This window comes from Convolutriloba macropyga, chromosome 2 (genome assembly GCF_964194025.1).
Source record: "Convolutriloba macropyga chromosome 2, txConMacr16.3, whole genome shotgun sequence".
Lineage (NCBI taxonomy): Eukaryota > Metazoa > Xenacoelomorpha > Acoela > Convolutidae > Convolutriloba > Convolutriloba macropyga.
In genome coordinates, this window is record NC_134469.1 from 58,438,475 (window position 1) to 58,464,876 (window position 26,402).

Consider the following 26,402-nt stretch of genomic DNA (forward strand, 5'->3'; position numbering starts at 1 on the left):
TCTGAAGCTTATAAATTTGGTTATCTAAGGATATCGTACCAAATAGGGTACTGTTTTAGACAGCTAAACAATACATGTAAAATATCGGTCAAGCAATTATTACACAATTTAACTCGCAAAAGTCCTAATTGGTGCTAGTAACATACCTCAAGAGATGATACAAACTTAAGTGCGAGAGTGCGGCAATAAACGTGATATCAAAAGACGAGTCGGTAATTATCCGCTTTGTTTAAAAGCCAGCCAAATTTATCCCGAGGACATGGCCAGTCCAAAAATTTCCTGATTTGATATCAGACCTAAAAACAACTTTTCGGAGACTTGAAACATTAAACAATAAGCAATTAGACACTTTCTACTAAATCTTCAAGCCATCATAGTAAAACGTACCGAAACATGCAGACTCAACATACCTTTCAGCTAAAACCATAGCACTCAGACAGCTCGCATTTAATTTGAAACTCAGAACGATAATCATGACGTTCTTCGAAAACACGCTTTCTTAAAAAGTGAGTGGAAAAATTAAATTTTTAAATTCATTAACAACCCTTTCAACCATACTGTTGCGGTAAGGTATATAAACTAGCAGAGAAATGGTACCAGTGGTTTGTAGTAACTACCAAAAGTTGCTTGAGGAGAAGTCCTGTCTCAGTAAAGTTTACCGCTGAAAAAGTAAGAAGCCAAGCTACAAGGTATGCTGATAGAAGATCACGCCCAATTTGATGAAGAAATCCTCAAGTATAGGAATTTCTGATATGCATAAGTATCTTAAGTTGGTACATAAAAGCATTAGATCTTCTGAAACAATTAATTATGAAAACAAAGCTTTGAATAATGATCCCACAAGCAAACTTTGTTAGTTATTTTATTTCTCTAGTATCTTAAACGAAATGGGCGCAACCCATGAAAAAACCAGTTGCGTCAAAATTCAAAATAAAAAAAAATGGGTATTCTTTCCTTGTTAGAAACAAAGGTGCCTGTGGAATTGACCTGATACAAAACTTGCTATTGAGAACAGCACTAGCAAAGTCATTCTTCCTCTTTTCATTACTTCTGTGTCTAAATTACTTGTTCACGTTTTTTGGAAATTGAGAGAAGTGTACCACACTACAATGACGGTGACTGACATTTCTCAGTCGAAAACTACCGCACAAGAAGTCTCCTGTGTGGTTTAAAATTCACCAAAAAGTAGTTATAATTGTGCTCTATAAAATTATCAGCCAGGCGTTTCCTATCTCAGTGCATGGCTATTTTGAAAGAGATCTATTATTACACAGTTTCAATCTTTCTTTGACCAGCAACGCAAAAGCTACGTATGTGGTGAAAATTAACTTTTTTCTGGAATTTTAAAAGCTATTAATAGTGTTTTTGCCTTCTAGTGATGAGCTAAGCTGTAGACTCTTCATGTCGGGACTCGCGGCATTAGTCTAACCGTGTGATCTCGCAAGGCTTCAGGAAACACGGCATCAAGCTTATATCAAATTGAAAAAAAAACAGACTGTTTGGTAGAAGTTTTTCCAGCCATTAGAGTTGAAGACCAACTGTGAAAATTGAGATACATTTAAGTTAAAAAATTGGGAAAACATTTTCGTGGCACAAATCAAATGCCCGAACTTGAAAACTTGTAAATTAATTTGAAAAACAATTAATTTTTTGTTCCTTTGCTTGCGGTAATTGTGTAATTCGAACTACCAGATCCACAGGAATGTCACAAGAGGTAATTTTTGAGTTTTATCTCGATTAATTTGATTTTGCTGTTTTGTGACGATGTTTCAAAAGAAATAAGACACCATAACTGCGTAAACAAGAACACCATGACAAAGAACTCACCACCGACGAACAGGTTATTGACAACGAGTCGTTGCAAAGGCTAACGGTAATGAAATCAGGAATAATCGAAGTTACTTGCGACTGAAAAGATCGGTTTTGAACAAGAAATAGAAAACATATGCATAGAGATATCCAAAAACCAAAAGGACGAATAACAGTCAAATGCGGCTCTAAATGTCCTAAACGTCAATGTTAGAATTATATCAGACCATAAAAGACTTGTAAATTTATCAATCTGTCTGATGATTAAAAGTGAACTTGATATTGTCTGAAGCTTATAAATTTGGTTATCTAAGGATATCGTACCAAATAGGGTACTGTTTTAGACAGCTAAACAATACATGTAAAATATCGGTCAAGCAATTATTACACAATTTAACTCGCAAAAGTCCTAATTGGTGCTAGTAACATACCTCAAGAGATGATACAAACTTAAGTGCGAGAGTGCGGCAATAAACGTGATATCAAAAGACGAGTCGGTAATTATCCGCTTTGTTTAAAAGCCAGCCAAATTTATCCCGAGGACATGGCCAGTCCAAAAATTTCCTGATTTGATATCAGACCTAAAAACAACTTTTCGGAGACTTGAAACATTAAACAATAAGCAATTAGACACTTTCTACTAAATCTTCAAGCCATCATAGTAAAACGTACCGAAACATGCAGACTCAACATACCTTTCAGCTAAAACCATAGCACTCAGACAGCTCGCATTTAATTTGAAACTCAGAACGATAATCATGACGTTCTTCGAAAACACGCTTTCGTAAAAAATGAGTGGAAAAATTAAATCATTAAATTCATTAACAACCCTTTCAACCATACTGTTGCGGTAAGGTATATAAACTAGTAGAGAAATGGTCTATAAAGTAATTAACCAGACGTTACATATCTTAATGCATGGCTTTATAAAACAAAGATCTTTTATTACTTGGATTATATCCTTCCTTGAGCTGTTAAAAAAGTTACCTATCCGATGAAAAGCAATTTTGTCTTTTAGAATTTGACAAGCTATTAATAGTGTTCAACAGCTGCTACTAATAGACAAATTTGAACCGACTGGTGTGGATGGAACGTTACTTGAAACCTTTGGCTATATTACGAACAAGGCGGCTCGTTAATGTGCGTTCGCACATGATGTTCCGACCCGAGCTCATCTACATTTTTGACTAAAATGTCAACCAAATCAAGAGATAACAAAAATAGATGTTTGAGTTTAAAACAATCGTTACACATTCTATCTACTAATTGAATTACTAATGCCATGCTTCATTACAGCACCAACGTGACCTGACATTGAAGAGACTAGAAAAAAAATAGCACCAACAAAATTTTGGCGGCAAAAAATGAATATCTAAATTTAAAAGCACCTGGTAACAACGTCAAAATGCAGTCAGATAAAACCTTAACTACACAAGTTTACCTTTTACTAACTATACAGCAGATGAAAAGTTTTCTTAACGAGACTAGGTAACAAGCCGACAAAAAGAACGAACAGTGAGGCGAAACTTAAAAATTAATCAACATTTTTTGCACCAAGAAAATTCAAAAATCTTAAAAAACATTGGTTTTTAATAAAAAAATCCTTGATAAATTACTAAAAAGTCATTACAAAACCAAAAGCACCCGTCTGTGGTCAGACTATGCCATAGAAACGAACTAAAGAGAAACTCAAAAAATTACAAACGATTTGCGAAAACACAAACCTTTGCTACCATTAAAATCAATAGCTATCATCTGAATGTATTTTTAATTCAGTTGTTATTTCTGCTATTTCAGTTGAAGGATTTATACTGAAAGATTAAATAAGTTTACTTGGGCCACATTTAAAAACCATTGGGATCTGTTATTACGCGATTGTTCTGAAGGAAGAGAAAAAGAAACGCAAAAAATGGCCATTCAATAAACGTTCAGAAAAACGAAACAACAGTGGCACATAATATCAATATATATGTTGTTTCTTGAAATACACGAAATTCGATGGGACATCTGATTGATGAATAGAAGTTAAATTTGACGAAAGGAACCTATTCGCTATATACTGAATGTTTCGAGCAACATCATTCATTCAGTCCTCAATTACAAGCCTATGAGATCTGTGAGCAATTTACGGCTACCTAAAGAACAAAAACAGCGAATTCAGGAAAAAAATTGAGCGACAAAAGGGTCGAAGGCATTAAAAAAATGAACTTTTCACTAAACACTCTTCAATTTTAAATTAATTTTTCAGGAGCAATGGGAAAACCTTTTTTATCAATATAATTTCAAAAAATCAACAAATATAAACAAATACATTAGACGCACGAAAATTGCGGGAAAACACGTATTATCAACGCCATTAAATTCATTAGCCTTCAACGGAAGCCAGTATATACAATAAATGATGCCTCGAGGGGACAATAAGTTTTTTTGCCAATCGTATTTCATCAATAAGACCTTACAACAAGTTAATGACTATGAAAACAACAACAGAGAGAGGCAAAAACCACAAATTCAGTAGAAAAGTGCCTGAAGAAAATGTCGAAGCAACTCAAATCATAAGCTCTTCCCTGAAAACTTTATTTATGATCCGTTGAACTTCTTCCCTAAACCAATAGGGACTCTCAGCAGTAAGATGATGTGATAAGATTTCAAAAGGATCGAAAAACAAAATAAAGTACCCAAAAAAATATGAATTCTCGTGGCATTGATGTTTTAAAACTAATAGGTAGAAGATAAAACCGCTAACCAGATTAATTTTGGCTATAGTAGAACGGAAATGGATTCTGTTAGAACCAACAATGACCAAGAGTATTCACGAAAAAAAATTAGGAATGGTTGAATTTCAAAAAAGTTTCGAAAAATTATTTTTAAACCCTTAACAGCCAGTAAACTCAATCTTTCATCGGAGCTCAATGACGATGCTCAGATATAACCCATAGGGAGGAAAATGATGTCTGTCATGCATAGATAGTTAAAAAGACATCACAATAAGTCTTATGACAGAAAACAATAACAAAAACAGCAAAAACTAAAATTCAGTAGAAAAATGCGAGAAGAAAGTGTCGAAGACAATTAAACCATTAGCTATTCTCTGAAAACTTTCTCTGTGATCCACTGAACGTCCTCTCTAAGGCAATTGGATTACAATAATCTTTGGATAATGTGATAAAGAGTTCAAAAGTGACCAATAATTCAAAAAATCCAAAAAAAAATTTAAAAAAATTGAAATCTTTGTCATTGAAGTCATATAACCAATAGCTAGAAGATAAAACAGCTAAACAGAATATTTTTAGTCGCAATAAAAAGCAAGTGGGTCCAGTCAATACTGAAACTCACTAACAGTTCAAGAAAAATTTAGGAATTGTTATTGTTCAAATAAAATTTTCGAAAAATGATTTTTATTTTAACAGACATTAAATTCAATAGCTTTCAACGGAAGTCAATAAAAACGCTCAAAGATGCCCCGGTGGCAGTACATTTATGTTTGTCATGCATAGGTATTCATTATGAGATCACAGTAAGTATAATGACTATTAAAACAACAAAAAAAAACAGGAGAAAACCAAAAAATCAGTAGAAAAGTGCAAGAAGAACGTGTCGAAGCCATTTAAACCATAAATTTTTGTTTAAAATTTTTATTGGTCATCCACAGAACATCGTTTTTAAGCTAATGGGAACTGTCAATATTTGGATAATGTGATAAGATTTCAAAAGTAACCAATAATACGTAAAAATCCAAAAAAAATTTTAAAAAATTGAAATTTTTTGTCATTGAAGTCATATAACCAATAGATAGAAGATAAAACCGCTAACCAGTTTAATTTTGGTTGCAGTAGGAAGGAAGAGGGTGCTCTCACCCCTGGACTGACTTACAATTCACTATAATAAGATTATGATTCTTTAATATTCAAAAAAAAATTCGAAAAATTATTTTTTAAGTCTTAACAGCCATTAGCCGCCCCCTCAATGAAATAGACATGTTCACTCAATGCTCATTATGGAACATATTGCACTGTTAGTCAATGAATCCCTACCATAGGACTCCAAAAAAAATAGTAAAACTTCAAAAAGAAATTCAAAATTTCATTCAAAATTACGAAAACTCAGAATCGAAGCCAAAAAAAAACATGAGCAATTCCTTGAAAACGACGTTTTTTGTTCATTGCGCTTCATTCGACTATAAAGGAGTTTTGTCATTAATAGAACGTCGATATAAAATGTGACTTGTCTCTAGGTGACTTAAAAAAGCAAAAAAGAGAATAGTTTTATTAAAAAAAGGGCTCTCAATTAGAGTTCGATTTTTTTTTGATAGTGAACTTCCCTATGAGACCAGAACTAGTCTTTCTATCGCCTTGCATTCAACTTTTACGAACTCAAAATTTATTCTTTTTATAGAAATTTGAATTAATGTTTTCGTAAAAAAGATCTTAGTTTGAAGAAAATTGTACTAAAAGTGAACAATCATGCTAAAGATCCCATTGTTCACACAAAACTTCAATCCTCGATAACTCCTCGAAAAAAACGAAATTCAAAAAAATCTTTTTACTTTTGAATTCTACGCTGGACCAGCTTTTTAATGATACCACTCACATTTCTCTACGACGAATATATCGATCGGCCAAAATTCACTGAACAAAAAAAAAACCCATTTGAGTATATAGTTCCTTCCCCCACAAGTGGGGTCGGAACAACAAGAAACAATACCAAAAATTGAAAAGAAGTGAAGTGAAAGGGTCTTAAAGGGTCTTTCCTGGAGTTACTATGCTCTGTAAGTTAATTTAATCATCTCTCGAGTCCAACACCGAAGATTCAAGCACATGACTTTGCAGATTGCGGATTAGCGATACAGCATTCAGATTTACTTAATGGCGATATCAAGTTAATCAAATGTTAGTGTGAGAAAAAACAAAATGCAATTAAATGAGAGAAAATGCCACCTTATGCCACTCAAAAGTGCATTAACATCCTTTGAAGCAACTGTAAGCATAAAAAAGGTCGAACTAACATTTCAGCGAAAGAACCTAGGTTATGCTTGAAAATAAAATAAACTTTATTAAAAATGCATCAAGGCTCTTAGAGCGTTCTTTTTTCCTAAAGAGAAACATTTCCAAAGGGTCGAATCGCAGTGGGAAACTAACTGCCTATTTTGGATGTAGTGCCAGTTATTTCGTTTGTATCCGCAGATCTGGAGGCCAATTAAGATGAAATATATTGAGCAATTAGTTAAACGAGTTACAGAGTGGATTGTTGAATCTTTGGATTCTAGTTACAAAAGCAGACTGAATATGCTTAAGTTGTTATCACTTTCAATGTATTTTTAACTCCACGACGTTTTTCTCTTAGTGAAATGAGAAAGTTCGATACAGAAAAAAGACTGTCCAAAATAGTAGGACAAAATAGTAGGAGTTAGTAGGACAAGAACAAGAAAAGGTGATGTGAATATGATGAAAATAAATTTTTTTACGTGTCATAGTAAAAGAACTGAAAAGACAGTCAAAGCCTGACAAAAGTATTTTAGGTGAGCTGTACTGGAGTTAGTTTCTAAGAGCTTAAACATCAACTTCTGTTCTTTGATGGGTCTGTTATTGTGGTTGCTGCAATTGGTATCAGAAAGTCTTCTCTGGCGTTAAATGAAGGATGCAGACACAGTTCAAAGAACACGAGCATCATTCATTTAACGCCAGAGAAGACTTTCTGATAACAATTGCAGCAACCACATTGAAATATCAGGGAACAGATGATGTTACTTTTTTAGTACTTCTACTGTACCTCTAGTCTTAAAAAATCATTAAGCTCAAAAAGGTTCCCTAAAGATTTTTTTTTCTATTTCTTGCTGTTTGTTTATCATTTCATGCTGATAATAAATTGTTTGCTTATTTTTTTCACTTGATTATTTGCTGAAAGGGATATCCAAAATCTAATTTGATTTTTGAGGTATATAGTTATTGTAAACTGTGAGACAAAGTTTGGAGCGATAGATTAAGTGTGAAGTTGTACAAGAAGTGAAAATTGGTTTCAGCAATCAAATTGAGATTATACCCAATGCTATTGCGTATAAAATGATTGCCAGGTAATTTGAAATTTATCGAAGCAATTTTATTGGGTTGTCTTTAATATTAATTTCATTTATTTGAATTGCTATTGGTCAATCAAAAAAATAAAAACGGAAAACTAAAGAGATTAAGACGCTATGAACCAAGGTATACAAGTGAGATTATTACATTTGGCCGTGACTCGCAGGTGATAGTCATGCACTGGCGGGACCTAAACCTTTCAACAGAAAAATTTGTGCGTGTTAAAGAGCATGCAATTTCGACATCTTGATAGACGAATCTGGCTTTTTTGGCTGAAATACCACCATATTATGCTGTTTGATACCTTAGTAAGAGTCCTGCGCGCTACTGTTGGCATGTCGGCACGCTAATATGGGATATGATAATCTCGTTTTTAAGTATGCAAAAGAATACAAATGCGATAATCTCGTGTTTAAGTAGCGATAAATTCGGCCACTGAGTTCAAGTTTTGATCTACGAACCGGCCTTCATATTCAGCGTTAGTTGAATTCCATCAAAAACATTTATTTGAGCTCTTGTTTGTGCTGAATGGTTTCAATTTATATGAGTATTTCAGGTGATTAATGGACACGATTCGAGCGCAGACCGACAAGGTGCTTGTTATCTATCCCACTTTTTGCTCTCTTCGTGTAATGTGTAGAAATTATGGTGAAACTTGGAATCTTTTTGTATCCGTTGAAGTTTGAGAGAATGTTCCACTCAACTTTTATGCAATGTTTGTATTAAGTTAATTAGCTCTGGCAACCAACTTGCTGTTTTACTATGAATGCTGTCTTCTTGAAAAATTCTTGCATTCATTAGTCTAGCGAGACATTTTATTGTTGCAAATATGTATGTTGGTTCTATTTGTAGGTATCACTTAAAAGACGTCATTGTGGGAAAGGTGTACTTCCTGGTGATCCGACTCAAAATCAAGAGTATGGAAGTGGAATTGTTACGGAAGGAAACTACAGGCAACATGAGTGGCTCAGGGTCCTACAATACGGGCATGGTTGACAGAACAGAGTGTGTATTCAAGTACGAAGTTATGGATGGCAGTCCCAACAAAGGAGAAACAGTTCCCATCCGTATATTCTTAGCAGGCTACGATTTGCAACCAACGATGAGGGAAATTGCCAAGAAGTTCTCTGTTCGGTAAAATTTTGCATTTTCCTGTTCAGTGTTTTCAATAGCCACCGTATGCCTCTCAACGGCTATTATTTAGGCGCTCTCCTTTTTTATGACTCGAGAAGGAGTTTCGGTGATCTATTTTTTTGTTGGTCGAGTTTTTCTGGAATGCGATGTTAAAGTCAATAACACACATGTAAATTTGTGATTTTTGTGCACTTTTTAGCCAAATTGGTTTTATTAATTGCTCTCAAACGAAGTTATATTATATTACGCTTGTGGTCTTTTTTTAATAATTTTTCGCCTGACAAATTTTTTGTCTGACCCTTTTAAGTTTTTTGTCTGACCCTTTTAAAAATAAAAAAAAAAATCAAAGTGAAAAATTGACCAAAAGTTTATCAATTTATTTTTTTTACCAAAAACAACTCAAAATTTATATCAATCAACTTACAGGGTAATCAAAATAGCAACCAAAACAGACTTCATAAAACCTATGGTTATATACAAAATAATTGAAGAAGTTTTTTTTAAAAAGAAAAGGTCTCAAACGGCAACATCATAAAAACAGCTTAAAATTGCATCCTCAAGACCAATATGTTTTTCTGATGGTCAATAACGATTCATAGTTAAAAGGGTCAGACAAAAAACTTTTCGGGCTGAAAAACGGTATAAACAGGTAAAGCCCAGAGGCATTTGCTGGCTGCGCAACTCTCGTAGAACCTTATGTCTTAGTTTTTAAGTATGCAATTAACTGAAAACTGTTTCACGGTGTGAAGAGGGAATTTCACGGTGTGAAGTGTGGTTCTTAGTTTTAAAAGTTTGACCCCCATTCACCACACCGCTCAAAAACGCACCCCAAACCATATTCTGTTAAACTATATTAACTATGAATCGTTATTTTCCATCAGAAAAACATATTGGTCTTGAGGATGCAATTTTAAGCTGTTTTTATGATGTTGCCGTTTGAGACCTTTTCTTTTTAAAAAAAACTTCTTCAATTATTTTGTATATAACCATAGGTTTTTTGAAGTCTGTTTTGGTTGCTATTTTGATTACCTTGTAAGTTGATTGATATAAATTTTGAGTTGTTTTTGGTAAAAAAATAAATTGATAAACTTTTGGTCAATTTTTCACTTTGATTTTTTTTTATTTTTGCGCTTTTTGAAATACTATCTTTGTTGGGTTTAACTTTTTTGTCTGCTTTTTAGAGCTATTTTATGGGCTTTTTTTTATTACGGGAGCGAAAGTTTGAATTGCCATTTTTAAAAGAATATTGAAAGTTTTTTATTCTTTTTGCTTTTTGATCTTTGGCTGTTTTGTGTGGTTAAATGTGTTTGTATGTATATAATGATTAAAGACAAGTAATAACACCACATTTACCTAGAACATTATTTGGGAGCCCACAACTTGTACAATTTTTTAGACAAAAAATGGTAAACAGATTTCAAATTTAGTTATTTCCATTCCTTTTTTCGGTTTTAGGGTTCAGCGTGGATAAATTTGTTTTTCCATTATGCAACACATTATCACGTATAGAATTTTAAAAAAGTTTGTTGAGAACATTTAGAGTCGTATTTTGTGAGAGTTTTCAGGGAGTTGCGATGTTTTTTTGTTATACATTTGGTCACTTTTTTCGTGCGACTTCTACGTTTGATTTCTGACTTACCTCAGTCACTTTCTACTGAATAGATTTATAACCATTTGATTCGTAATCAAAATATAAATTTATCCTTTGATGAAAAGAGTAATTTCTCTGTTTTTTACTGGTCCGTCTCTTTAACTGTTCTTTTAGTCTTCAGATCTTCGATGCTATTGTGGATTTTTCTGGCAATTGGTGTTCTAATTGGTCTCATCAATCAGAGACTTTTCCTTTGGTAATTCCATAATTAAATTGCATTAAGCGTTTGAGTGGAAAGCTAATATATCTTTGACACTGGCTCTTTTAAAATTTTAGGGAATTTAAGTTTTCCGAGTTATATTTTTCGTTTCGTTGTCTCTTCACTTAGTCTCATTAATGACTGGTTTCAATGGAGGCTAGTGAACAAGAAGTGAAAGAATTTCTAGGTATCAGATCATAGCTAGTCCATATCCTAACTTTAAAACTATTTTTTTTTCAAATGACTCTGTTTTTAGATGGCAGCCCACGGCGCATCATGTTAAATATTTTATCACTTTTCACGGTCAGATTAAAATGAATGTGTGTCAGCTTTTTTGAAAAACAATTCAAGACTCGTTTACAAAAGTTTTTCTTATTTATTTGACCGCTGGAAAAAATCTGTATTTTTTAGTTAAGAATTGACCATTACTGTCCGGAAGTGATCTTAAATTTTTGGTCTTAAACCGCTGTCATTTTCCTCACATTTGTGAGTGTATTTAATTTCGTATTTGAAATACCTGCTTTCATACGTGAGTTTGTACTCGGTTTTATTAGCTAATTTGCGAAAAATCAGGATCCTAAAGCAGAGATCTTTTCCGTTGCAGACAATCATACGGGTATTCGTGCATTTTTTTGCGGTTTTTCGACTGTTGAAAAAACGGTTAAAATTGAATAAATGGTTTCTGTGTTTCAGTGTTGTAAAAATGTGTGGAGCGAAGACCTTGTTTGCGACGCCATTGAGTTTAAGTCATCAATTCTTTTTCCAAATTTTCTTTTCGAAGCATTTGATAAAAACTAGAATAATTTTCTAAAGCCTCAACAATTCCCGCATTTCATGTAGGCACCATGAGGAGAAGACAGATGTTGTTTGCACATGTCCTCGAAAACTAGTCAAATACTTTTCTTAAAGGGTGTTTAAGGGATTTTTCTAGAGCCAGCTGATTACGGTTGCAACAAATTCGAAAAACCACTTTTGCTAAAACTTTTTCAAAATTTTTTTAAACAATTTTATCGTTTAATCTTTCACAGATCTTAAATGTTTTCCTCAAAATCCAAAAAAGTAGAGGTGTAATCTCAAAATCCAAAAAAGCAGAGGTCTAAAACTAAACTTCATTAGCAAAACCGAAACCAAAACTCACAACGTAGAGCAAAAATTTGGTCAACATTTTGTTAGAGCAGATACAAGTTCAGGTCAGATACTACAGTTTCTCAAAACTTGTCAATAGTTGCTATTGTTCTAATAATATACAAAATTTTAAAAAATTTTGCCATATCTTTTTAAACGTTCTTTTTTTGCAAAATTGAGATATTTAATAGATTTTGAATTAAAACTTGTGTTTTCCCATTGTATGTGCATAAATAAATCATTTTTAAGTACTTTTTATTGAAAGTAAGTGTTTTTTTAATTAAAAATTTGGTTTTTTTGTTTTCTCAAACCAAATAAGCCTTTTTCTTACCATTTCAACTTTGCTATACATTCGTTCATGCGTACTTTTTTGGAGAAGAATTAACAATTGTTTCTGATGGTTTTTAGTGGTTCTTATTGATGTGATTACTTGGGCAATTATCAAGTTTCTAAATCCTTAGATTTTAAGGCTGTAATGTTTATAGATCCAATACATTTTATCGCGGCTATAACTTTCAGTGGCTTCTGTGGCATTCTTGTTGCTATAAATCTGTTGCTCTGGATAGAAACTGTTATCTGTAGACTGACTTGAATATTTTTTTTGCTGCGAAGCGAATGCGAGGTGTCTAAAATTTTATTTGCCTTCTCGTTTACTGTCTGTAGTTTAAGTTTAAATCTGCAGCCCAGCAACCTAGTTTTGTTTAAGGTCTTTTGGTTTTTGTTCTAAATTTTTTGTTTTTGTTTATAGATAGGAAGTGATAAAGACGATATTTGTCTAAAGACAATATTTGTTATTAATAGCCGCACAGCGATAGCTGGGGCTATTATTGGCCTTCTCTTGGTTTTTTTTTATTTCGTCGTCATGATTTTTGTTACGACCATATGACGTCACAGCCACTTTTTGTTCATTCGTTCATGCAATTTCAACTGAATTGCATGTGTGACGTCATTTTTCGCTCTTAGTGGAGCGAGTTTTTTTGTTCATGCGCGTGATTAAATTTTTGGTCACACTTGACTTACCTCACTCTCAAAAATGACTTCCTGACTTTGAAATTGACTTTTATTTACTTTAATTCAAAGAGATAAGGTCAAACGGGTGTGTGTCACTCTAAATGAAGGTTATTTGAGATCAGCTAATAGAGGCAGCAATAACATACAGATTTTTAATCAAAATATAACAGATCAGCCTTCAATGAAAAGACGAATTTTTTGGTCTGTCTTTTTTACTGTTTTTTTTTAGACTGCCGATCTACGAATCTATTGCGGCTATTTTCTGGCAATCTGCCAGCTATGTTATTTTATTTTTTGTTGTCTTCTGTTACGAACATTTGATGACGCGCAAAGACCTCAAGTAGCAATTTTTTTGGTGACTTTTTATCAGTCAGCAACTGAGTTTGTATGAGTGACTTTTTTGTTAATACACTTTAGGGCAATTGTGTGGTACTTTTTGATCGTAAATGATTTATTTGCTCAACATATCAACTTCTGAAAAATCACGGCAGAGTTTGAAATCAGAATAAGTTTTGGATACGCACTGTTTTGCGGAAATCTGCCTGTTATATTTGATCATATGAGACTAAACTTAAGTCAAAATAATGGAATTTGGCTGTGAACTTGAAGATTTGGTTGAAGATATGAAATTGATTTGATTTTTACTGAATTAAATATGAACCCTCAAGATTTTTGTGAGAAATCTTAACCGTCTTTTAAGTGAACTTGAATTTGAAGCGGTGAATTAAAAAATAGATAGTTTCTTCTGACAGATATATTTTGCCGCTGTGATTGGTTTCACATGCTGGGCGATGAGATAATTTTTGTCTAATATGGGATCAACTGTATTTTATTTAAGTTTGTTGTTTTTGATTGTCTGGCCGTTGACTTATCAAATTTTTCTGTTTTAAATTGCTAAATTCTATCAAGAAATTAAGCTCAGTGGATGTCAGTTAAGAAGACAAAATCCACGAAATAGTTGTTATTTAATATGTCTTTAAATAATTTGCCATTGTAGTGGACTTTAATAAATAAACTCCATAACCTCCATTGTGGCCGCTTGGTGACGTTGAGCCCCAGGTCTGCAAAGTTTTTGTTTGCAGGCCAGATTTTCCCTGTATCTCTTCGATTACCCCTTCCAACAGCACAAACTTTTATTGCGACCGTCTAATGAAGTCCGGCCCAAAGTATCAAATACAGTACTTTTGTGTGTGTCAGCAGTTTCTGTAGACTTGTTTTTTATTCAAATTTTTCGCTTGGGTGTTTTGTTGCCGTAATTAATTTGTGGTTTGAGTCGAAAACTAATATATCCTTGTCACTGGCTCCTTTATAATTTTAGGGAATTTAAGTTTTCCGCGTCATCTTCTCAGCCGGCTATTATAGCGCTCCTATTTTTTTAATACTTCGTCGAATAAAAAAATCTTTCGCTTTACCTCATTTTGCCGCTTTTTCAACATTTTGCGTGATATCTTTTTGACTTCTCTAGGCTAGTTTCTCTCTTCTCTCATTCTGCTAAAAGTGATTTTGAACATCAGTTGCTCAGCAAAGCAATTCAAAATGAACAGAGTCAGTATAAAAATTGAAGTCAGAAGTAGAAACGGGATAAACCCATAAAGCCCAATTTTAGATGCCCGCTATTTGATTGTCGATACTATAAGTCTTAGTTACCATCTCTATTGCTTATTGGTATTGATAGTAGCCCCTGTAGCCTCTCTCTAAGAAACAGAAGTACGTTATGTTCAACTACGAAATGCCATCGAAATAAATCGGACTTAAAAAATGTTTTTGTACAAAAATCTTTTTTTGTCAATATCTTCTATTCTTTCAATCCCAATCATGCTTATTGGAATCAACGGCGGCTATTTTCCGGCAATCTGTCGGGTATGTTTCGTTTTGTCTCTTCACTTGATCTCATTAATGACTGGTTTCAATGGAGGCTAGTGAACAAGAAGTGAAAGAATTTCTAGGTATCAGATCATAGCTAGTTCATATCCTAACTTTAAAACTATTTTTTTTTCAAATGACTCTGTTTTTAGATGGCAGCCCAGGGCGCATCATGTCAAATATTTTATCACTTTTCAAGTTCAGATTAAAATGAATGTGTGTCATCTTTTGTGAACAAAAATTCAAGACTCGTTTACAAAAATTCAAGACTCGTTTACTCGTTTTATTTGACCACTGGAAAAGTCTGTATTTTTGAGTTAAGTATTGACCATTACTGTCCGGAAGTGATCTTAAATTTTTGGTCTTAAACCGCTGTAATTTTCCCCAGATTTTTTGGTGTATTTCATTTTGTATGTGAAATACCCGCTTTCATGCCTGAGTTTTTACTCGGTTTTATTAGCCAATTTGCGAAAAGTCAGGATCCTAAAGCAGAGATCTGTTCCATTGCAGACAATCATACGGTTGTTTGTGCATTTTTGCGATATTTCGAGTGTTGAAAAAAACGATTTAAATGGATTAAGTGGTTTCTGTGTTTGAGTGTCGTAAAAAGGTGTGGGGCGAAGACCTTATTTGCCACGTTATTGAGTTTAAGTCATCAATTCTTTTTTCGAATTTTTTTTCGAAGCATTTGATAAAAACTAAAATAATTTTCTAAGGCCTCAACTATTCCAGCATTTCATGTAAGGACCATTAGGAGAAGTCAGATAATTTTTCCACATGTCCTCGAAAACTAGTTTTTCTAGAGCCAGCTGAATACAGTTGCGACAAATTCGAAAAACCACTTTTGCTAAAACTTCAAAAAATTTTTTAACAATTTTATCGTTTATCCTTTCACAGATCTTAAATGTTTTCCTCAAAATCCAAAAAAGTAGAGGTGTAATCTCAAAATTCAAAAAAGCAGAGGTCTAAAACTAAACTTCATTAGCAAAACCGAAACCAAAACTCACAACGTAGAGCAAAAATTTGGTCAACATTTTGTTAGAGCAGATACAAGTTCAGATCAGATACTACAGTTTCTCAAAACTTGTCAATAGTTGCTATTGTTCTAATAATATACAAAAATTTAAAAATTTTTGCCATGTCTTTTTAAACGTTTCTTTTGCAAAATTGAGATATTTAATAGATTTTGAATTAAAACTTGTGTTTTCCCATTGTATGTGCATAAATAAATCATTTTTAAGTACTTTCTATTGAATGTAAGTACTTTTTTATTGAAAATTTGGTTTTTTTTGGTTTCTCAAACCAAATAAGCATTTTTCTCACCATTTCAACTCTGCTATACAATCGTTCGTGCGTATTTTTTGGAAAAGAAATAATTATTTCTTGTGGTTATTAGTGTTTATGCAAAGACCTAGAGGTTAGCAAAGAACTCAAGTAGCGTTTTTTGTTAATAAATCTTAGGGCAGTCGTGTGATACACTTTTTGATCATAAATGATTTACTTGCTCAACATATTAACTTCTGAAAAATCAGGGAGTTTGAAATCAGAATAAGTTTTCTGATACGCGCTATTTTGCGGAAATCTGCCTGTTATATTTGATCATATGAGTCTAAACTTAAGTCAAAATAATGGATTTTTGCTGTGAGCTTGAATGTTTGGTTGAAGATATAAACTTGATTTGATTTTTACTGAATTAAGATTTAACCCTCAAGATTTTTGTGAGAAATCTTAACCGTCTTTTAAGTGAACTTAAATTTGAAGCGGTGAATTAAAAAATAGATAATTTTTTCTTCTGACTGATATATTTTGCCGCTGTGATCGGTTTCACATGCTGGGCGATGAGATAATTTTTGTCTAATATGGGATCAACTGTATTTTATTTAAGTTTGTTGTTTTTGATTGTCTGGCCGTTGACTTATCAAATTTTTCTGTTTTAAATTGCTAAATTCTATCAAGAAATTAAGCTCAGTGGATGTCAGTTAAGAAGACAAAATCCACGAAATAGTTGTTATTTAATATGTCTTTAAATAATTTGCCATTGTAGTGGACTTTAATAAATAAACTCCATAACCTCTATTGTGGCCGCTTGGTGACGTTGAGCCCCCGGTCTGCAAAGTTTTTGTTTGCAGGCCAGATTTTCCCTGTATCTCTTCGATTACCCCTTCCAACAGCAAATTCAAGACTCGTTTACAAAAGTTTTCTTTTTATTAGACCACTGGAAAAGTCTGTATTTTTGAGTTAAGTATTGACCATTACTGTCCGGAAGTGATCTTAAATTTTTGGTCTTAAACCGCTGTTATTTTCCCCAGATTTGTTGGTGTATTTCATTTTGTATGTGAAATACCCGCTTTCATGCCTGAGTTTTTACTCGGTTTTATTAGCCAATTTGCGAAAAGTCAGGATCCTAAAGCAGAGATCTGTTCCATTGCAGACAATCATACGGTTGTTTGTGCATTTTTGCGATATTTCGAGTGTTGAAAAAAACGATTTAAATGGATTAAGTGGTTTCTGTGTTTGAGTGTCGTAAAAAGGTGTGGGGCGAAGACCTTATTTGCCACGTTATTGAGCTTAAGTCATCAATTCTTTTTTCGAATTTTTTTTCGAAGCATTTGATAAAAACTAAAATGATTTTCTAAAGCCTCAACTATTCCAGCATTTCATGTAAGCACCATTAGGAGAAGACAGATATTTTTTCCACATGTCCTCGAAAACTAGTTTTTCTAGAGCCAGCTGAATACAGTTGCGACAAATTCGAAAAACCACTTTTGCTAAAACTTTTTCAAAAATTTTTTTAACAATTTTATCGTTTAACCTTTCACAGATCTTAAATGTTTTCCTCAAAATCCAAAAAAGTAGAGATGTAATCTCAAAATCCAAAAAAGCAGAGGTCTAAAACTAAACTTCATTAGCAAAACCGAAACCAAAACTCACAACGTAGAGCAAAATTTGGTCAACATTTTGTTAGAGCAGATACAAGTTCAGGTCAGATACTACAGTTTCTCAAAACTTGTCAATGGTTGCTATTGTTCTAATAATATACAAAAATTTAAAAAATTTTGGCATATCTTTTTAAACGTTCTTTTTTTTTGCAAAATTGAGATATTTAATAGATTTTGAATTATAACTTGTGTTTTCCCATTGTATGTGCATAGATAAATCATTTTTAAGTACTTTTTATTGAAAGTAAGTACCTTTTTATTGAAAATTGGGTTTTTTTGGTTTCTCAAACCAAATAAGCATTTTTCTTACCTTTTCAACTCTGCTATACAATCGTTCATGCGTATTTTTTGGAAAAGAAATAACAATTATTTCTTGTGGTTATTAGTGTTTATGCAAGGACCTAGAGGTTAGCAAAGAACTCAAGTAGCGTTTTTTGTTAATAAATCTTAGGGCAGTCGTGTGATACACTTTTTGATCATAAATGATTTACTTGCTCAACATATTAACTTCTGAAAAATCAGGGAGTTTGAAATCAGAATAAGTTTTCTGATACGCACTATTTTGCGGAAATCTGCCTGTTATATTTGATCATATGAGTCTAAACTTAAGTCAAAATAATGGATTTTTGCTGTGAACTTGAATGTTTGGTTGAAGATATAAACTTGATTTGATTTTTACTGAATTAAGATTTAACCCTCAAGATTTTTGTGAGAAATCTTAACCGTCTTTTAAGTGAACTTAAATTTGAAGCGGTGAATTAAAAAATAGATAATTTTTTCTTCTGACTGATATATTTTGCCGCTGTGATCGGTTTCACATGCTGGGCGATGAGATAATTTTTGTCTAATATGGGATCAACTGTATTTTATTTAAGTTTGTTGTTTTTGATTGTCTGGCCGTTGACTTATCAAATCTTTCTGTTTTAAATTGCTAAATTCTATCAAGAAATTAAGCTCAGTGGATGTCAGTTAAGAAGACAAAATCCACGAAATAGTTGTTATTTAATATGTCTTTAAATAATTTGCCATTGTAGTGGACTTTAATAAATAAACTCCATAACCTCTATTGTGGCCGCTTGGTGACGTTGAGCCCCAGGTCTGCAAAGTTTTTGTTTGCAGGCCAGATTTTCCCTGTATCTCTTCGATTACCCCTTCCAACAGCAAATTCAAGACTCGTTTACAAAAGTTTTCTTTTTATTTGACCACTGGAAAAGTCTGTATTTTTGAGTTAAGTATTGACCATTACTGTCCGGAAGTGATCTTAAATTTTTGGTCTTAAACCGCTGTAATTTTCCCCAGATTTGTTGGTGTATTTCATTTTGTATGTGAAATACCCGCTTTCATGCCTGAGTTTTTACTCGGTTTTATTAGCCAATTTGCGAAAAGTCAGGATCCTAAAGCAGAGATCTGTTCCATTGCAGACAATCATACGGTTGTTTGTGCATTTTTGCGATATTTCGAGTGTTGAAAAAAACGATTTAAATGGATTAAGTGGTTTCTGTGTTTGAGTGTCGTAAAAAGGTGTGGGGCGAAGACCTTATTTGCCACGTTATTGAGTTTAAGTCATCAATTCTTTTTTCGAATTTTTTTTCGAAGCATTTGATAAAAACTAAAAATTTTCTAAAGCCTCAACTATTCCAGCATTTCATGTAAGGACCATTAGGAGAAGTCAGATATTTTTTCCACATGTCCTCGAAAACTAGTTTTTCTAGAGCCATCTGAATACAGTTGCGACAAATTCGAAAAACCACTTTTGCTAAAACTTCAAAAAATTTTTAACAATTTTATCGTTTAACCTTTCACAGATCTTAAATGTTTTCCTCAAAATCCAAAAAAGTAGAGGTGTAATCTCAAAATCCAAAAAAGCAGAGGTCTAAAACTAAACTTCATTAGCAAAACCGAAACCAAAACTCACAACGTAGAGCAAAAATTTGGTCAACATTTTGTTAGAGCAGATACAAGTTCAGGTCAGATACTACAGTTTCTCAAAACTTGTCAATAGTTGCTATTGTTCTAATAATATACAAAAATTTAAAAAATTTTGCCATATCTTTTTAAACGTTCTTTTTTTTGCAAAATTGAGATATTTAATAGATTTTGAATTATAACTTGTGTTTTCCCATTGTATGTGCATAAATAAATCATTTTTAAGTACTTTTTATTGAAAGTAAGTACCTTTTTATTGAAAATTTGGTTTTTTTGGTTTCTCAAACCAAATAAGCATTTTTCTTACCTTTTCAACTCTGCTATACAATCGTTCATGCGTATTTTTTGGAAAAGAAATAACAATTATTTCTTGTGGTTATTAGTGTTTATGCAAAGACCTAGGGGTTAGCAAAGAACTCAAGTAGCGTTTTTTGTTAATAAATCTTAGGGCAGTCGTATGATACACTTTTTGATCATAAATGATTTACTTGCTCAACATATTAACTTCTGAAAAATCAGGGAGTTTGAAATCAGAATAAGTTCTCTGATACGCACTGTTTTGCGGAAATCTGCCTGTTATATTTGATCATATGAGTCTAAACTTAAGTCAAAATAATGGATTTTTGCTGTGAACTTGAATGTTTGGTTGAAGATATAAACTTGATTTGATTTTTACTGAATTAAGATTTAACCCTCAAGATTTTTGTGGGAAATCTTAACCGTCTTTTAAGTGAACTTAAATTTGAAGCGGTGAATTAAAAAATAGATAATTTTTTCTTCTGACTGATATATTTTGCCGCTGTGATCGGTTTCACATGCTGGGCGATGAGATAATTTTTGTCTAATATGGGATCAACTGTATTTTATTTAAGTTTGTTGTTTTTGATTGTCTGGCCGTTGACTTATCAAATTTTTCTGTTTTAAATTGCTAAATTCTATCAAGAAATTAAGCTCAGTGGATGTCAGTTAAGAAGACAAAATCCACGAAATAGTTGTTATTTAATATGTCTTTAAATAATTTGCCATTGTAGTGGACTTTAATAAATAAACTCCATAACCTCTATTGTGGCCGCTTGGTGACGTTGAGCCCCCCCAATTTTGCCATATCTTTTTAAACGTTCTTTTTTGCAAAATTGAGATATTTAATAGATTTTGAATTATAACTTGTGTTTTCCCATTGTATGTGCATAAATAAATCATTTTTAAGTACTTTTTATTGAAAGTAAGTACCTTTTTATTGAAAATTTGGTTTTTTTGGTTTCTCAAACCAAATAAGCATTTTTCTTACCTTTTCAACTCTGCTATACAATCGTTCATGCGTATTTTTTGGAAAAGAAATAACAATTATTTCTTGTGGTTATTAGTGTTTATGCAAAGACCTAGGGGTTAGCAAAGAACTCAAGTAGCGTTTTTTGTTAATAAATCTTAGGGCAGTCGTATGATACACTTTTTGATCATAAATGATTTACTTGCTCAACATATTAACTTCTGAAAAATCAGGGAGTTTGAAATCAGAATAAGTTTTCTGATACGCACTGTTTTGCGGAAATCTGCCTGTTATATTTGATCATATGAGTCTAAACTTAAGTCAAAATAATGGATTTTTGCTGTGAACTTGAATGTTTGGTTGAAGATATAAACTTGATTTGATTTTTACTGAATTAAGATTTAACCCTCAAGATTTTTGTGAGAAATCTTAACCGTCTTTTAAGTGAACTTAAATTTGAAGCGGTGAATTAAAAAATAGATAATTTTTTCTTCTGACTGATATATTTTGCCGCTGTGATCGGTTTCACATGCTGGGCGATGAGATAATTTTTGTCTAATATGGGATCAACTGTATTTTATTTAAGTTTGTTGTTTTTGATTGTCTGGCCGTTGACTTATCAAATTTTTCTGTTTTAAATTGCTAAATTCTATCAAGAAATTAAGCTCAGTGGATGTCAGTTAAGAAGACAAAATCCACGAAATAGTTGTTATTTAATATGTCTTTAAATAATTTGCCATTGTAGTGGACTTTAATAAATAAACTCCATAACCTCCATTGTGGCCGCTTGGTGACGTTGAGCCCCAGGTCTGCAAAGTTTTTGTTTGCAGGCCAGATTTTCCCTGTATCTCTTCGATTACCCCTTCCAACAGCACAAACTTTTATCGCGACCGTCTAATGAAGTCCGGCCCAAGGTATCAAATTCAGTTATATTGTGTGTGTGTGTGTGCGTGTGTGTCAGCAGTTATTGTAGACGTGTTTTGTATTCAAATTTTTTGCTTGGGCGTTTTCTTCTGGACTAATCTTCGATTCGCTGCTCGAGTGACTTTTTCACGCAACTTGAGATTTGTTGTAGTGAATTCAAAAAGCTCATCTCTATTTCTCTTGTTTTCTATATTTTTTTTCAGTTTATGCTGTCATACATGGCCAAAGTACACGTTGCTAATTCACGATGAAAATAGGTTCCTTAATCGATACAATAATTGACGTAAAAGAACGATTTTTGTCACTCGTAGTGATAGATAAACATAACCCATTTTCACGATTCTCAGCTTTCGGTTAGCTTGAAAACTTGTTGCTCGAATTAAATTTGTAATTACTTGAGACTCAATTCATAGGCTGAATTGTTCTTGTAAGCAGTGATATGGGTAGTTGCTCAACTGCTAATTGTGTCCATAACTCTAAATTAGCATTGGGGAGGACTTTTCTGAATTTGATTACCAATTAGTTTTTATTTTCGGTCGAATCACGACATGTTGTTGATTATCGCGGTCAGTAGTGGCGGCTTGGAAAGTGTGGCTCTTTAAGCATGGAAAAAATGACAAACTCGTGTGAATTTACTCTAGAAACCGGACATTTTCCACGTAATGATGGCAGTATTTCCGTTGTTGATAGTTTTGTGGTGGCACAAATTTTAAATTGCCAATTTTGTTCTGGTTCCGTTCTCTGTTTGATTACTCTGATGAGTTGATTTTTTTGCAGCTACTTTCTCAACTTGGTGTTAGTTGATGAAGATGACCGGCGATACTACAAAACAAAAGAGATTCTTCTTTGGAGGAAATACGACAAATTTTACCGTAAGTTGCGAGGAGCTCCCGATTCGAGCTCCACTCAATCATTGTCATCAGCTGCCGCCGAATTTCCATCTGGCCCTAGCACTACTATCTCTGCTGTAAATATTCACGGGGGGTCCATATCGGCATCCAGTTCAAGCAGAGACTTTGCTGTGGCCAATGCAACGAGGAGTTTGAATGAGCGGACACCTGAAGTGCAAAGGACATCAAACGCCGTCAAAGTTGCAACTTACCCCACTAATGAAACCAATGGACAACCACAGGAGACTTTAGCCAGCTCTAAGTTCGAGGAAATGAGTGATAAATCTGTACATACTTCTACTAATGGCTGTGATCAGTTAACCAGTCCTTCTATCGATGGCAAGATGTCTCAAGGTCAACTGCCAGAGAGAGAAATGCCAATTAGTAGTGATAAAGAAGAAAATGCTTCTCGTGCTTAAAATGTGTTGTTGCAATTACAATTTGACATTGATTATTGAAATGAGCTGCTAAATCCGATCCTTGATTGAAGTGAGTTCTATTTATTTAGTATTTTCTATTTGTGTAAAAACTACTGTCTTCGTAAACGTACTTGCATCCAAATTTCAATTAGATTAATCGCATCACAAATTAACAAATTATTTTAAAGCTTTTGCAAATAGTGAGATGAGAGCACATGCTTAAAAGTTATATTCGAAGCTGATGTTTGGGAAAGGGTTATACAAAATAAATCAGGCAAGCTAAAGACGAAAGTGAATTTGCCCAGACCTCAGAGGCCTATGGGAGATAACATGATTTTCCGCAACAGATTAGACATTAGGAGTTTGTTTCATGCACAAGCCAAGCTTAGCAAACTGAAATCATAAAATACATTGGGCTACTACATTATTGTTTTCAGCCGAAACGGAAGCGAAAAAAGAGTTCGCGACTGTTCGGCGGTGTGCTTTGACTGAGGGGTTTTCGCTTGGAAGTCGGGTGAGGTGATTCCCTACTAGGTGGGAAAATTGGTTAAAAAAGATCATAACATCGACCTCTTTTGGTAACATTGTTAATAGCCGCCCTCATCTTCTCAGCCGGCTATTATTGCGCTCGTATTTTTTTTACAAAAGCGAGTGGCTATTATAGCGCTGCTATTACAATTCAAAGAATTTGAATTGTATTGGGGCGCTGTCTTTTTTACGACTCGAAGAGGAGTATTGGAGAAGTCCTTTTTTAATCAATTTTATTGGAGTGAATTTTGAAGCGGGAAATGAAACGCGTAAAAAAATTTGAAGTCATTTGGTTGCTGAACAAAAGTGAAGAGCGGAGCGAAAAGAGAGTGGTTTTTTGTTCATACCGCTGTTTTTGAGAGAGCGAGAAATTGATGTGTGAAAAAATTTTCTCTGAGCGAGCGAAATTTTTTTTGTTCACGTGCGGCTTTTAAAAGCAGTTTTTTTTGCAATTTTTCTTGGTTATGAGGTTTGATTATTAATAGCCGCACAGCGATAGCTGGGGCTATTATTGGCCTTCTCTTGGTTTTTTTTTTATTTCGTCGTCATGATTTTTGTTACGACCATATGACGTCACAGCCACTTTTTGTTCATTCGCTCATGCAATTTCAACTGAATTGCGTGTGTGACGTCATTTTTCGCTCTTAGTGGAGCGAGTTTTTTTTGTTCATGCGCGTGATTAAATTTTTGGTCTCACTTGACTTACCTCACTCTCAAAAATGAGGTCCTCACTTTGAAATTGACTTTTATTTACTTTAATTCAAAGAGATAAGGTCAAATGGGTGTGTGTCACTCTAAATGAAGGTTATTTGAGATCAGCTAATAGAGGCAGAAATAACTTATACAGACTTTTAATCAAAATATAACAGATCAGCCCTCAATGAAAATACGATTTTTTTGGTCTGTCTTTTTTACTGTTCTTTACTGCCGATCTACGAATCTATTGCGGCTATTTTCTGGCTATCTGCCAGCTATGTTGATATTGTATTGGATTTGGGCTCGTTCTGATAGGAATTGAAGGTTTCAAGTAGTTATGCAAATTTGGAGGTTTTTGATCAGTTTTGCTGATTTTTCGACGAAATTTAATGTATTTTGGCCTTTTGTTTTGTTTTACTGCTTTAAGTGCAATTTGCATAGAAGCTCGTTACTCAAGGAATATCAGGGATACAAATTGGTTACAGTTTTGTTGGAAGAAAACATTTGTTGCTGAAGAAAGATGACAGAAAAATAGAGAATTTTTTAACCACTTTTTTAATTTTCTGCTTTTTTTTGTTTTTTTTTCAATCGTAGACAATTTTTTTAGCTTGTTCTGACTTGCCCATTATTTCGTGAGCATTTCATTGCTCTCTTTGCTCAAAGTAACTTTATTTGGCTTTATTTTTTCCTGTAAAATTTAAAAGACACCTTACTTTTTCTTGTTTTTTTTTTGTTCAATTTGGTTTTAAATGGCGTTTCTATTCTTCCTCAAACTTTGATAGCATTTAGGGAGTTTTCTAGTGGAATTCAGTTGTTGTAGCTCTTTTGGTTGTCTCTCATTTTGATTGATATTAGTTTCGAATTGTTTTTGTTAAAGAAAATCGAGTAAATCAGAGCAAATTTTGGCCACTTTTTGTCTTTTTTCTAAGTTTTTTGCCTATTTCTTCCAATTTAATGTTTTTTTTGGAAACTTTTTCTCAATAAGGAGCACTTTTGTAGGTGTCGATACTATAAATTTGCACTTGAAGGCTTAGCAGGGCAGTTTTCATTTAAACAAATGATACAAAACTCTAATTCGTTAAAGAGTTTTTCTGTCTTTTTTTAGTTTGTTGTTTAACGTTTCTCTGCAAGTACTAGGTGGGCGATTGATCTAATTAAATATATAACTAATTGATTTCTATGAGTTATGGATGGGAAGCTGCATGTTATCTTTTTGTAGAGAATTTTGCTTGGGTTTTTAGAGAATATTATTTTTTGATTTTGTCAAGTTTCCAGTTCTCCAGTCTTTCCTTTGTAAATTGGTTACACTGTCTGTCGATTGGTAATATGCTGGTGATGCATATGATTAGTGAGAATAGTCAGATTTCTACTTCGAGTCGTTTCCGGAATTCTTCCGGCTATGTTTTTTTTTAAGATCTGTTCACACATTTTTATGATTTTTGAAGTCAAATTGGAGTAGTGATTTTGGTCACGCCGAAACAGGAAGTGGAGCGAAAAAGCGAGTGGTTTTGCGGCGTGAAATTTTTTTGCTCCAAATTTAAAGTAGAGTGAGAAAACGGTGCTTGAACAAAAATTTGCTTTCTCGCTAGTGGTTTTTTGTTGACATGCGCCAATTTCACTTCGATTTTTTACCGTTTTTTTCGTTTTTTGGATCGGATTTGTTTCTGAATGGTTTTTCCAATCCATTCATAGTCCGTTCTAGGTCTAGTTTTCTGTTTAGTCAATGGAAATTCTTTGAATTGTAGGTCAGGACTTGTCCTGCTATGTTTTTTTTACTTCGTCAAACTTTTTTTCGCTTTACCATTTTGCCGCTTTTTCGACATTTTGCGTGAAATCTTTTTGACTTCTCTAGGCTAGTTTCTCTCTTCTCTCATTCTGCTAAAAGTGAATTTGAACATCAGTTGCTAAGCAAAGCAATTCAAAAGGACCAGAGTCGGTATAAAAAAT

At 33.4% G+C, this 26,402-nt stretch overlaps 1 protein-coding gene across 1 annotated transcript in view; it reads left to right on the plus strand.

The window, feature by feature from the left end:
- The window catches only part of LOC142334542 (vacuolar protein sorting-associated protein 26A-like), a 37,354-nt gene extending 13,936 nt beyond the window's left edge, over window positions 1-23,418 (plus strand). The window contains exons 3-4 of the mRNA XM_075382661.1: window positions 8,736-9,017; window positions 22,700-23,418. Coding sequence (XP_075238776.1) covers window positions 8,736-9,017; window positions 22,700-23,231 — 814 coding nt within the window. The 3' untranslated portion in view covers window positions 23,232-23,418. The remainder of the gene's footprint in view (window positions 1-8,735; window positions 9,018-22,699) is intronic.
- Window positions 23,419-26,402: the final 2,984 nt, after the last annotated feature.